The 14,332-nt window shown below is 45.4% G+C and overlaps 1 protein-coding gene across 3 annotated transcripts in view; it reads left to right on the forward strand.

Annotated features, from left to right (window-relative positions):
* The first annotated feature begins 6,352 nt into the window (after positions 1 to 6,352).
* Positions 6,353 to 14,332, forward strand: part of LOC135908983 (phosphate-regulating neutral endopeptidase PHEX-like) — a 49,154-nt gene continuing 41,174 nt past the window's right edge. For all 3 annotated transcript variants that reach the window (XM_065440845.1, XM_065440844.1, XM_070533644.1), the window contains exon 1: positions 6,353 to 7,188. In XM_065440845.1, coding sequence (XP_065296917.1) covers positions 6,418 to 7,188 — 771 coding nt within the window. In that variant the 5' untranslated portion in view covers positions 6,353 to 6,417. The remainder of the gene's footprint in view (positions 7,189 to 14,332) is intronic.

Below are 14,332 nucleotides of genomic sequence, written 5' to 3' on the forward strand. Positions count from 1 at the left end.
AAATACGTAGCTTTCACAAGGGCGAATTCCGTCGCGACTGCCCGTGTTCTGTTCTCACAATATAAAACTTTTCGGCGTTTCAGGTGAATTTGCTTCAAACAGCTTAAATTTAAAAGAGTAATGTTTTTTGTACGTCCTGTCACAAATAAAATTTCAAGTGATATCAATAGATCAGGTGATATCAAACGATCATGAGAACTATCAACCCGGTGATTGAGAAATGTGCGGAATATATCCAACCATTATATATATATATATATATATATACATATATATATATATATATATATATATATATATATATATATATATATATATATATATATATATATATATATATATACTTCATTGATTACGAGAAAGCCTTTGATTCAGTCGAAACCTCATTGAGGCATTGCGGGGAATCAAGGTGTAGACGAGCCGTACGTAAAAATACTGGAGCACATCTATAGCGGCTCCACAGCCACCGTAGTCTTCCATAAAGAAAGCCACAAAATCCCAACAACGAAAGGCGTGAGACACGGAGAGACGATATCTCTAATGCTATTCACAGCGTGTTTACAGGAGGTATTCCGAGACCTGGATTGGGAAGAATTGGCAATAAGAGTTAATTGAGACTACATTAGTAACTTGCGATTCGCTAATGATATTGCCTTGCTTAGTAACTCAGGGGACAAATTGCAGTGCATGCTCACTGACCTGGAGAGGCAAAGGAGAAAGGTGGGTCTAAAAATTAATCCGAAGAAAACTAAAGTAATGTTTGACAGTCTCGGAAGAGAACAGCAGTCTACGATAGGTATCGAGGCACTGGAAGTGGTAAGGGAATACAGGAGGTTGCCATTATCCCTCAAGAGAAAAGTGTATAACACCTGTGTCTTCTAGGACTCACGTACGGGGCAGAAGCCTGGAGGCATACGAAAAGGGTTCTGCTTAAATTAAGGACTACGCGATGAGCTATGGAAAGAAGAATGATGGAGGAACGTTAAGGGATAAGAAAAGAGCAGATTGGGTAAGGGAACGAACGCGAGTTAATGACATCTTGGTTGAAATCAAGAAAAAACAAATGGGCACGGGCTGGACATGTAATGAGGACATAAGATACCTGATGGTCATTAAGGGTTACGGACTGGATTCCAAGGGAAGGGAAGCGTATCAAGGGGCGGCAGAAAGTTAGGGTGGGCGGATGACACTAATAAATTGGCAGGGACGACATGGCCACATTTAGTACATGACCGGAGTAGTTGGAGAAGTATGGGAGAGGCCTTTGCACTGCAATGGACGTAACCAGGCTGCTGATGATGATAACAGGTCATTCCACATTTGTCGGTGATCGCAGCTGCGTTCCGCGAACTCTTTTGAAAAGAGGACGTCGCGAAGGTCTGCGAAGACCTATACCAGACTATTTTCAAAGCTTTTCTGGAGACCTTGGCAAAAGCTCCAGTTCAGGCTCACTGCCAGAAAGACTAGCCTATCACGCCATCCGTAGACGCCTGTCAAAACGGATTCGGCGCTTTGATCATTAAAAATGGTCAGCCACTAGCGCACTCATCGTTGTCTCTCTCGAAATCACAACATACATATGCACAAATATAAAAATGCTAGCGGTCGCATATAGTTACGAGAAATTCCAGCACTACTGGTCCTGGTAGCCGGAGGTCGCAGCGGAATCTGATCACAAACCACTCGAGATAATTTTGAATAAACCATTGTGTCAGCACCCACTTCAAAATCATCGCATGAGCCTCAAACTGCAAAGGTGTCGCCTAGCTGTGAAATACAGGTCAGGGAAAGACTATTTGGTTTGAGACTTGTTATACCGTTTTCCGAGTTTACCAATCTTGAGTGAATCCCCAGGAAAATTGTACAATACCATGGCGAATCTTCCGCTTTTAGGCAAGCGCCTGAATAAAGCTTTGCGAGAAACCGAACAACCGGCCATGCATCAACTTCGCCAATAATATTGAGGAGGCATTCCTTCCTGTGATGGTGGTCGACCAGCGCAGCTGCTATGGTGGTATCAGTTATATCGGTACAGAGTTTTGTTAGTATGCAACTGTACATCTAATTGTGTGCATGTCATTTACGTCAAATACAAATGAATACATAATCACTTGTTGTCTTGTCTCTTTCTCTTTAGTTGCGCTTTCTTTTATCACGCGTGGCCTTCCCATAGCCAGCGGGGGAGCGAAATGGTACAAAAATTCTCCTTTGTCGCCATATCAGGCGTGCACTACGTCGCGCACTTCGTCATACATACACACAGCTTCCACCGAAGGGCTCATACGACGCCCCTATTAAGACGCAGGTGTTGTTGACACCACTGCGACGGAGCGTCGTTTATGCGTAGGTGGCCGTTCAACAGTGCCTCGACGCACGCGACAATGTGCGTTGACCGGGGCACAGTCCAAAAAATTGCACAAAACAAAATACCTTTTTTCTAATTAGCTAATGACCATATTTCGTAGTTAATTACCAGAATGAATTTTCGAAGGACCAGAGCTTTATTCTAGCAGACAAACATGGGGTTGTCCGTTTCCTTTCCTTAGAAGCCCATGTATTGACAGCAGACGGAAATTCTACAATGTTTGCTGCTTCACTGTGAAATGTGTAATGTGAAAAGTTAATGAAACTCGGCCTAATGTTGGCGTCGTCTACGCGGGCACGCGTAACATAATTTGTGTCGGGAGAGTTTTCTTAAAACAAAAATTACGGCCGTTTTCTGTCACCATACTCCCTCCGTAGATGCCCATGTATTGACAGCAGGCGGGAATTCTGTATTGTTTACAACTTCAAAGCGAACGAACTAATTTTGACAAGTAAATCAAACTTGGCTTATTGATGGAGTCAACTTAGCGTCATTTTTCAGTACAATTATTTTTCCCAAGTACATAGATTAGATTGAAAGCTATAGAGCATTCGCAAGAGAATTGGCTTTGCCGCAAGGCCTTTAATATTCGCGCCACGATTTTCCGGAGGGTAGCCATAGACAGCTTCGCTGTAATACAAACACAAGTTGGCCCGACAGGAAGCTGACGCCATTCGGCAGTTACGCAGCTCCTTGGATTTACGGGATGAACTATGCACGGAACATCTCATTTTGTTGTAGCGCAAGCTGGACAAGGACAACAGAAAGGCACATCTGACACACACAACGCTTTCTGTTGTCCTTGTTCAGCTTGCACTACAACAAAATAAGATATGCCGTAAAAACAAGCCCCTGTAGATATCCTCATTACACACGGAACAGGGCATTGTTGTACGCAGCTACCGACTCGTTATCACTACCAAGATGTGCGATGACATTCTAGCAGCTGTGAACCACCTTTACAGCAAACATTTCAGGTTGCATGAGGAATGTATCCCCCACTAATCTTCTATTTGTGCCCCCGATTCTTTGACAAAAGCTGAAAGCTGCTCTACAGTTGACCTTGAGGCTTAATTAGCTGTACTCAGCTGCTTATGCAAACCTAGGTCAGCCTATGGCAAACATTGCAACGCTGCTCTGACCCAACCCCTCACGCATTGACCCGAATCCTGCCGTAACATCTGGTGTCCCGCAAGTACCGTTTGGGGCCCTCTGCTCTTCTTGATTTATATTAATGATCTTCCTACTTGGCTTTCTTTCTCAACTATCCGCCTGTTTGCAGATGACTGTGTGGTTTACCAGAAAATTACTAACCATGACGATTATCTCAATCTGCAACGTAATCTAGATAGGGTATTTGAATGGTGCAGTCAATGACTCACGACACCTAATACAACGAAATGTAAAAGTACGTACGTTTCTCGCCACAGCACTAATCATTGTCCGCGTACTTACTGGCTAAATAATATTCCATTACCACCTATCGACAGCTAGAAATACCTTGGTGTTCACATTTCTTCTAATCTATCCTGGAATACGCATGTAGAATATGTAACTGACAACATCAATCGCATGCTTGGTTATCTGCGTCGAAACTTTTTTGATGCCCCATCGTCCCTGAAGCTAACACTTTACAAAACTTTGGTACGTTCTAAATGCATTCCTGCATGCGCCATATGGGATCCTACTCAGACTACACTCATTCAAACTTATCATCTTGTCAAATTATTTACGTCATTCCAGTGTCACATCTCTGAAAAAAAACCTAAACTTGCCCGACCATTCGTTGCGTCGAAAGTCATCTCGCCGTAGCCTTTTTCATAAAATCTATTACTATAACATCGAGATGAAGGATGTTTTGTTTCCTCTACCTCATTACATATCTTCAAGGACCGATCATCGCTTCAAGGTGGGGCTACCTTCTTGTCGCACAAAATTGTGCAATGACTTTTGTTGCTAGAACAAGTGTCGCATGGAAGCACCTTCCCTCCACAATCGCCGGCATAGCTGATGACCACAAGTTCGAGATCGCTTTACAAGACGCCTTGTAATATTTGGGTTTGTTTGTTGCCTGCACGCCTTACTATTTCTTCTCGACTCCTGTCTGTAGTGCCTTTGGGACCAGAAAGTATTCAAAATAAAAAAAAATAAAAAAATAGATGCTGTTCTAAGTTGGGCTCCTGCGCGCGCGATGACTTGCTTTACCGCTTAGCGTTTGAAAAAAATTGCGAAAATATGCGTACTGTGCTCCCTTAGGGAGCATCTACCGTGACACTACAGTTTGAGACGGCGCAGAACTGGGTCGGAGTAGCCGAGATTGCAAAGAGTCACCCGGCCGTGCCTGTGACGCGTGTTTTCAAAAAGAAGCAAACTTTCAGGGCTAATAGGATTTATGCCTTGCGGTAGCGTGAAAGATGAACAAGAAAAGCGAGGCGAGTAGCGCATTGCAGACTGTCAAACGCGAAAAAAGAAACGGTCAACCAAGTGTCGACGCAAAGGAACAGAAGGACGACGTAATTGCGCGTAACACAGATTATACGAAATAAAGACAAAATGTGTCAATAGCGAGTACGACAAAATTCACCTACAATTGCGATACTAGTTAACGCCAAATTTGAGCGGAGCTGTATACGTGCTTTCATTCCGTGATATACTGGTTGGCGCGGTCTATATGTCTCCTGCGGCACTTTGAAAATGGAGCGAAATGTGGCGCGACTGCCTCGTTTATCGCAGAATTGCGAGAGGCAGCGTCTGGGTGATGCGAGGGCGCGATTGACAGCAGCCGCCGCACACAGATTATCCCAGAAGACGCGTGCTACTCTCGTGCCATCGTGTAGTGATCATCGCCGAAGAGCACGTCTTATGCGGCACTACGCTTTTTTTTTCTCGCACTTTCGCCATACTCTTCTCCTCCGCTTTCCGTCTCAATGGTCCTCTGCACCCGCCTTCTCCGCTTTCCTCCTCGCGCTCTATTCGCGTTCGCCATCTTTTATCCGCCGCTGCGTTGGTTCTTTCATCCTTCTACGTGCACGTTCGCTCGGTTACGCCGATGCTCCCCACGGGAACGGGTGCCTAAGCGCTGCACTCTAAGAAAGAATGAAAGAGAAAGATCATAGGCATATAACGAACATTTAAATCAACTTAAGTATGGGGTTTTATGTGCCACAAACAAGATTTGATTATGAGGCACGCGGTCGTGGGGGACGCCGGAATAATTGTGACCACCGGGCATATTTAACGTGCCCAAAATGTGCAGGACGCAGGCTTTAAGGCATATAAATGAAATGACTTGCTTGCTTTCTTCCTTTATTATGGCGCGAGCCCACTACAGGTAATTGACCAAGTAGTCGGAGGTTAAACGGGTGGGGGGGGGGGGGAGAAAACTTGGGGATGAAGTATATGTGAGGCAATACGTGAAGTTATAGAATGAATTAAGCTAGACATACTTAGGTTAAGGGCATTTCTTTTAGTTGTTGACGTGTGCTTTTCGAAAGGAAAGCAAACTAGAAGGTTATCAGTTTTAATAATTTTAAATAGGAATTTTGTAAACTAATGCATAAGAAATCATCACCCTCGATGTACGTATGTCGACGTTGCTTTCTTTAACGTCGATGATTCGGTGATCCTTTACTTTTTTACTTTGCTGCCGACTAGAAATAAAATCTGATAAAGGACGCAGATTTGCCATTTTTGCACAAATTCATCTTTGAAAGGACCACTGAAACCATGAAAACTTAGGAGTTCTAAATTCCCTTCGACTAATGGAACAAAACCTTGGGGAAGTATGCATCTGCGATAGAAATCGTATTAAAGGGAATTAATCATTGTTATAATGAAAACTAAACTTCCTTTGTTAACAGCCTGGTTTTGCTGTGGTTCCGAAATTATATAGCGCTGAAATCAGTGAGAAATGGCCAGCGAGGTCTCGCGCCATTTGCTCTCGCCACGAGGTAGCACTAGAAGAAGACGAGGGTTCCAGGGCTCGCACCCCAATTTCCTCGGTTTTACTGGATTGAAACGTCTCTGCGGATCGCCGCGAAAGAACAAGCGATATGGTCCCAAACAACGATGCTCCCGACGAGAAGAGAACAAAGAAGCGACGTCGCTCTCGCAAACATAGCGCCAGTTCCAGTGGAAGTGTGTCGTCTCGCATCTCGTCGTCCTCCAGCAAGTCCGAAGCAACACGCAGGCGACCCAGCCATACCGATCTAGAAAAAGATCCGAAAGGCTCCGCGATTGCCGCGCTGGAATCGAACTTGCCGGTAGCCACGACCACCGCCCTTCAACTGGACGAAGTAAATCCCCCACGCGAGAAGAGCCCTCTCAAACGGAGGCTGTCTTTCGCCGCCGATTTCCAGCGCAAGTCCTCAGACACCAGCGAGCCTCAGCATCAACTCGCTGCCGCCGACATTGGTCCGGTAGAACCTCACGTTGCTACTCCCACTGCTCCGACGACGGAGAAGCCTGGAGAGAGCAACCGGCTCCCAGAGCAGGAGGACCAACAGGCGCCCAAACCAGAATGTGAAACCGCCCTGCCAGCTCAGTCTCCGGAGTGCGCCGTCAGCGGTGCGAATCCACTCCAGATGCTGTCCGCGACCTCGATCAAGGAGAGGGCCGAGTCCTCTCCGACGCTCTCTGGAGGACAGCCGGAGCGACAAGATGGACGCAAAGTGAGCCAGTCAAGTCGCAAAGCGAGTTTATCTCACCAGCACGCTTCGTTGTCCTCAGTCCTTCAAGAACTTAACACCATCAACCAAGAACACCTCGAAGGCCAGCGAATCAAGTCAGAAGCTCGGAGGACCTCGTACTATGATTCGGATCGCGTGAGTTTCATACTACTTGTCACCTTTTCACTCTCCTGCCCCCGTTCATGCCGTTCCTCACAGTTTTGTGTCCAACATTTCCGAAGACAATATTGTATTGATAAAGAGACGAGAATACATCTACTTAGGGCAGGTAGTGAGGGCGGATCGGGATCATGAGACCGAAATAATCAGAAGAATAAGAATGGGCTGGGGTGCGTTTGGCAGGCATTCTCAGATCATGAACAGGAGGTATCCATTATCCCTCAAGAGAAAAGTATATAATAGCTGCGTCTTACCAGTACTCACCTACGGAGCAGAAACCTGGAGGCTTACGAAAAGGGTTCTACTCAAATTGAGGACGACGCAACGAGCTATGGAAAGAAGAATGATAGGCGTAACGTTAAGGGATAAGAAAAGAGCAGATTGGGTGAGGGAACAAACGCGAGTTAATGACATCTTAGTTGAAATCAAGAAAAAGAAATGGGCATGGGCAGGACATGTAGTGAGGAGAGAAGATAACCGATGGTCATTAAGGGTTACGAACTGGATCCCAAGTGAAGGGAAGCGTAGCAGGGGGCGGCAGAAAGATAGGTGGGCGGATGAGATTAACAAGTTTGCAGGGACGGCATGGCCTCAATTAGTACATGACCGGGGTTGTTCGAGAAGTATGGGAGAGGCCTTTGCCCTGCAGTGGGCGTAACCAGGCTGATGATGATGATGAAAGAGACGAGAGCAGTTTTGCGTAGGCCTTGCCGGTTCAAATGCGTGTGAATAAGCGAAATATTTTTCTCGTATTGACGATGCGGTCAGCATAGTCGCCGACAGGCGAACAAAAAACGCGCGGTGCGCCCCCAGAACAGACACGGACGCAGGGAGGAAGCAGGAATGAAGAATGACATTTAATGAATTGTTTCCTTGCTGAATCAGATGGTAATGGCCTCTGTGGTATTCCTTCAATTAAGTGCCTTTCTAATGGTTAGGTAGTGCCCCCGGCGCAGGACTAGCCTCCAGCGGAGAGCGCTCTTTCGGGATCGTGGTATTTGTTTCAGCAGTAAATGCGGTCTCCATAACGGTAGCCTCGGTATGTCCGCGCGAACGCTTGCAGTTGTGCTGCTTCCAACTTCTGTCAATGCCCAGTGGTTTCGAGTGCGGTTGGTCGTCACTTTTTTAGAACACTTCCGTTTTGTCCTCGATGACCAAAGTTCGCAAACCGAGTTCGTCCATCCCGTCGTTTCCACCAGTTGGTCGGTGGCAATGTAATTTCTGAAGTTCACGCTGAGTCGTGGTCTTGCTGATCTGGTAATAGTACGTGCTTTCCGTTTGTCTCTTGACAACAGTCACAACTAATCTTCCTCTAGACGAGCTCATTGCGATTACATTGAAGCAGTCCAGCTTGCGTGATCGTTCGTGTCGTTTGCTGTGGTGGTTGGGGTGAAGGTAAGGGACTTAGCTGATTCTTGTCTAGCCAGCCTTCTGCGCGGAGCCGGTTGTGTTCACCTTGTTTATGATGTTACACTCCTAACAAGCAGTCACAGCCTATCAAAATGGTGGTGTTGCGGTTGTCTTCGTCGCAACAGGTGCTATGAACGTTGATGGAATTACTTGCATTGCATCAATAGTCATCTTGTTAGGACAGGGAATCGGCTGGCTGCAGATCAGAATAACTTCCAGGGCTTCTTATAGCATAGTGGTGGCATTATTTGTACCATGGAAGAGTTAACTATATCTCATAGCCTTATGCGTCTCCCTGCTTTCAGTACTCTTGGCAGGCTGAACGTAGTTGGGCGCTTTGAGCGTATATATATATATATATATATATATATATATATATATATATATATATATATATATATATATATATATATATATATATATATATATATATATATATATATATATGTAATGGTAAACTGCTTTTCGTGCCTTTCTTTCCTATATTACGCTGGCCGCCTGATATTCCCGGTCACACAAACCGCCCGTGTGTTATCACCGTCGCATAGTGTTCTTGACAACAAAATAGCAAGCGTGCACTTTTCAAGAAAAGAAACGACAGCAAGACAGATGACGTTTCTTGTTGTTACAAAAATGGCCCTTCGCCGATGTCGGCGATGAGTAATTATTAAGGTACAATGATTACACCTGACGACGTAAACAGTGGTTGCAAGTAGCAGGTCTCTTGCGCGCATTCGCCCGGTGCCCCGCTGACGAGGATCTTAGGCCTCGTCGCTCCGTCTCTTTAGCTTGACCCCCTTACAACAGTGCATGTGCTCACGTTGTGGCGTCAATACTGATATTCAATATCGAAGCAGTCTGCGTCTCATACAGCCATTTTAAATGAATATTTTCTCTGTGCGCGTAGATGGTGGAAGCAATACACACACTGTGTCCACAAATGATCCCACAAGTAGCGAAGTAAATTCGACATCAAAGCAACCAAATTTCCAAAAAATATTCCGAAGGTTTTTATGAGCAGTAGAAAAAGATTTAAAACTGTAGCTAGTTTGAAAGAAAAAAGAAACACTTCTTGGAGAGCGGGTAAATTTCCACCAGAACGGGCATGCTAATCAAAACAGTTACATTTTTCCTCATTCGTTATTTGAAACTTAATTAAGGGCATTCGAAATGTTAAGCGTAATCTGCCATCTTTGCAGCAACGCGCTAGGCGACATCGTGTCTAAGACGCAGCAAAATGAAACTGCTCGCTCGACAGCCTAATTTCACGCATAGCTACTTGTTTCACGCTTGTTCTGTGGCGTCCTCTTCCTGTTGTTCGCTGTTGTGTGCGAAGCAAGAGGGTTTTGGTAACGCATGCAAGAAGCCAGGCTTGCTTTTTTTTGTTAGTACTGACGGGAGGAGGGCAATTGCCAGGATAAAATCATCGCATCAAATATAATCCGCATGCTGATCAGTGGCCTACGCTCACGGCATTTTCCATTTTGTTCCAGCGTGCCCATTTGTTTAAAGCGCCACGTATAAAAGACCCTTACAACCCCTCTTCCCCCCCCCCCCCACTGGAACAGTTTTTTTTTTTCATCTGTGCCTTTTCTTTTATCCCCATCAGCTTCGTTTAAAATTAACGCTGAAAGGCAACGCAACCTTCCGTGCAACCATTTTTCTAATTTATATGCCAAACAGTGCTGTTCTACATACAACGCACGTAGTGCTATTAAAGTGTTTGGAAGCATTTTGGCTGTTCGAAAAAAATTGCTAAAAAACTGAAAAACTCCTCACGGGTTAGTGCGGCACATTTTGCTTCAAACATTTTCCACACAAAAGGAAAATCAAGGTAACTGCTGGGAAGAGAGCGCGTCTTTCACGAAATTTGTAATTTTTACTCGTACCAAAAAAAAACAACAGAAGGAAATCGCATTGACGGTATAACACAAGTGCGCAGGGGTGTGATATATTAAAGCCATTTATTAACTGAAAAATTTGGGCAGCTCAGCAAAGTCCATCAAATCATGTATGGTCACGCTAGAGACAAAAAAGGAAGTGCGGGTATCACGTTTGGTGCACATGGTTTAACCCATCTTCCCAGCAGCTCACCGACGGCGTAGACAGACAAGGATCGCGCGGTCTATTCTCAAGCCGTCGCATTTTCAACCACTCAGCACGCTGATGAATCGCATGTGTGTTCCTTTTCCGTATTTCAATTTGGCATTTTATTAGTGCGCGTCTCTTCCTTTTTCACCTCTGGTACCGAGCCGCTGATCTGCGTAGTTTTGCTAACCGCGTGTTTCCAGGCTTGCTCATGTTATTGCGCTGTGCTCGAAGCCAGAGTGGCTGTAAGCAGCTAAATCTGCAATACTTGCGAACGCCTGCAGCACAAAAGCAGTGTAACGGAACGCGAGTGGGAGAGAACCCGCGCAAAGTCATTTCTCCCGAAGCACTGACACATGAGAAAAAACAGCGCGCGGAACAAGTAAACTCTCGACGCTCAACTTGCTGATCACACTTGCCCTGCATTTTCACGGCATCATGCATGTGCGACCTCACTCACACAGTTTCGGGTCAGAGCATCCAGAGTTCATGCATGGAGCTTTGTGCATGAAGTTTTATAAGCTCCGAACAACAGCACTATACTGCTGGAGGTTCGATTTTTCACACGAGACGCGTTTTGTTGCCGACGCAAAATATCTGGGGGCTTGGAATGCAATGCAAAGGTATTACAGGCGCGACTGCAGGGAGGGGTTGGGGCTCCAGAGCGCTAGCCCTCTCCGAAGTTTACCCGAGGACAGGGGCGCAGAGCCCCCCCCCGGCGATGCCGCCACCTACCCCACGCCTCCATGAAGTGTCATGACAGGGGTTTTGTTACCCACATCATTTGACGTTTCTTTTGAGTTGGCTTTTGAGTTTTCACTTAAAGTTTTACTCCGTTTAAAAACCTACTGCCTCATTGTCGTTGCGGAGGTTCACAGGCTTTAAATCATATTTTTGCTTTATTTCTGCGAATCCTACCAATAAGATGACAAGCGTATTAGAAGCACCAGCGGCGGCTACCTCATCCGTGCTTTATATCTTCATGTAGTTTTTTCTTAATTGAGAGTGTGACCACCATGTACAAACACCATATATTTAAATACATGCAAAGGAAAAAGTTTGTTATAATATTTCAAGAAAAGCGGTAGCCATCTAACAATTATTTCTAATGACATGGATAGTCTATGCATAGACAACGAATCTGTTGCCGTATGCTTACCTCGCGTCAAATTTTTTTGCATGGTTTTTTTCATCCTGAAAGAAACATGCAGATTTCAGTGACCCCTTCACCAGAGCATTTTATCAATGCCATGTGAAATGCACGTGAATGATACGTGCCTCAGTATTGCTTTTCCTTCTATAGACAATGCTAATCACTCATTAAATAAATATTCTTCAAATAATTTACATTTATGAGTGATGGAAACATCGCCACTTTCATGAAAACGTCATAAATATATGTATAATTCCATTCGAAACCCAAATAAGGCCAAACCGGATCCCCTCGAAATCAGATCCAATAGGAGTCATGCGCAGCAGCGTTTATACCCGGACTCGCAGGAAAAAAAAAGTAAAAGATACTGCAATTGCACCGCGAAGGCGACGTATAGTAGTAGTGATAGCGAAGTATAAAAAAATTACCGGAAGGAAAATCATTACCGTGCAAATCCGTGTTAGGGCCTCACCCATGTGAGAGCCCCACCACCAACTGGACCTTCTATATATAGATATATACATATATACATATATACGTGTTTAATCCAACCGAGCAGCAATCGCGTTCGGTGCGCTGATTCCGATCGCGCTCAAGATGGTATTTTCGCACACAGTGTACTTTCGCGCGTCGCTACTAGATGGCGGGAGGAGGCGATCACGGAAGTGCACGGCGAATTTCATGCATGTAGTTAGAAAAATTAGATCATATGGCCGGTCCCATGTAAGGCTCGTCAAAATCGTCACAGAATAGTGCAGTCCTTGCACGAGCCTGTATATATGTTAATTCTATCGGCCATATAAATTGTAGGTAACATTCATTTAATAATTAAAGTAACAAGCCTAGCGTAATGCACGGTCCAAGTAAACCTGTAAATATCGCACTGGATGAACGCGTGCACTGTCACAACACCGGCATTATGAAGAAGGCCGCCAGCAGGGGCGAAAGCTTCGTGCAGCCGCGTGATTCACCTCGCGACTCCGCAGATTACATTGATCATCATCATCTGTCTACCTTTATGTCCACTACAATACGGCCTCTATCAAGGATATCTCCAATTCCCACTTTCTCTTGGACTACGCAATCTGCAACACTAGGGGCGCAGCCCGGCAAGGAAGAGAGCGCGCATGAAGTTGGCAGCCATCCCAGCTTGGCCTGAACCACTGCACCCGCCAATGATTACCGAGAATTAGACACGACACGCGGGCTGCGTAAGCGTTTGCCGCGCACAGTCGTTCGCAGCTACGCCTCTCCTTCCCAAACACTGGTTTGATCACGTGACCTCCAACAAACCCAAACATTCAGCGCGTGGGAAGATAATGCCCATGAAGCCGTCATCCTTTTCAGCTCAGTATTACATGCTTATTCTGGCACCCACAGTAGCTCATTCAAATGGCTTTTGTACTTTATAAGGAGCAGAGACGTGGACAGATAAAACAAGAAATAGAAAACACGCGACCAGCTCGCTTCTACCGCGGCTGCGGACGTCGCAATATCCACCCGCTAAGAACACGCGTGAGCGCCAACGACAGAGTTAACTGTGGGCATGTCGCTGGTCCGTACTTGACCATTTCCCGTCTGACGTTGAGAAGGAAGCGTATTTGCCACCGTATATCAACACCAACGGAAGCATAACACTAGGCGCGCGGGGAGAGAGCACACGCGAAAGGACCCCCCGTCTCGGATTACAAGCTTCCGAACGCGGCGATGAAAATAAAGCGCGCGGCCCGCGTATGTAGCCCTCCTCAGACGCACGGGCAGCCAAGCGCGGTCACTAAACACTAGAAGACGCGCGCTCTCACTGACTCATTGGGCATAACCGATTAATTTGGACAATCGTTCGCTCTCGTTTTAATGGAGCGATGCGGCTTCATCAAAGTTGCGTGGCGTTAAGCCTTGATAAAAGAAACAAGTTGGGAGCTATCGCATAGATCTGACCCGTTCTGTACAGAGCTCCCGTTTTGCAGAGCGCTTCTTCTACAGCAAGGCGTTCATGAGGTATTCAGTTGGCAAAAGTTATCAGGCGCTAATACAAGGCAAGGACGCAGTGAGTAGAGCTTCAGGCAATAGAGGCAAGCTTCAAGCAAACCATGTCGCTTATAAAGGAACGCAAAAAGTAAATGCACAGGAATATAAATGGGGTACATAATAGCGAAAGCAAGGTGAGGCCTTTTGCGTATGAAAAAAACGCTTCGTTGCGCTATTTAAAAGTATATATCTTATGCTGTACATTTCCCTTATGAATTTTATTCATCATATATGCTTTATCAGCTGCTCAATAAAGTAGTCGACGCTATTCCTACTTGCTTTCATTCCTTCCACTCTTTTCGGATCTCGCTGTTTCAGTATTTACTCAGTGATGTGCCAATATGCTTGTCTATTCGTGTGCCTGATTATCTATTATCCAATAATGCTTTATTCCTCCACGGGGAAACAAATTAAGCCATTTGCATAAGGCATGTTCTAGTT

This window comes from Dermacentor albipictus, chromosome 2, assembly GCF_038994185.2.
Source record: "Dermacentor albipictus isolate Rhodes 1998 colony chromosome 2, USDA_Dalb.pri_finalv2, whole genome shotgun sequence".
Lineage (NCBI taxonomy): Eukaryota > Metazoa > Arthropoda > Arachnida > Ixodida > Ixodidae > Dermacentor > Dermacentor albipictus.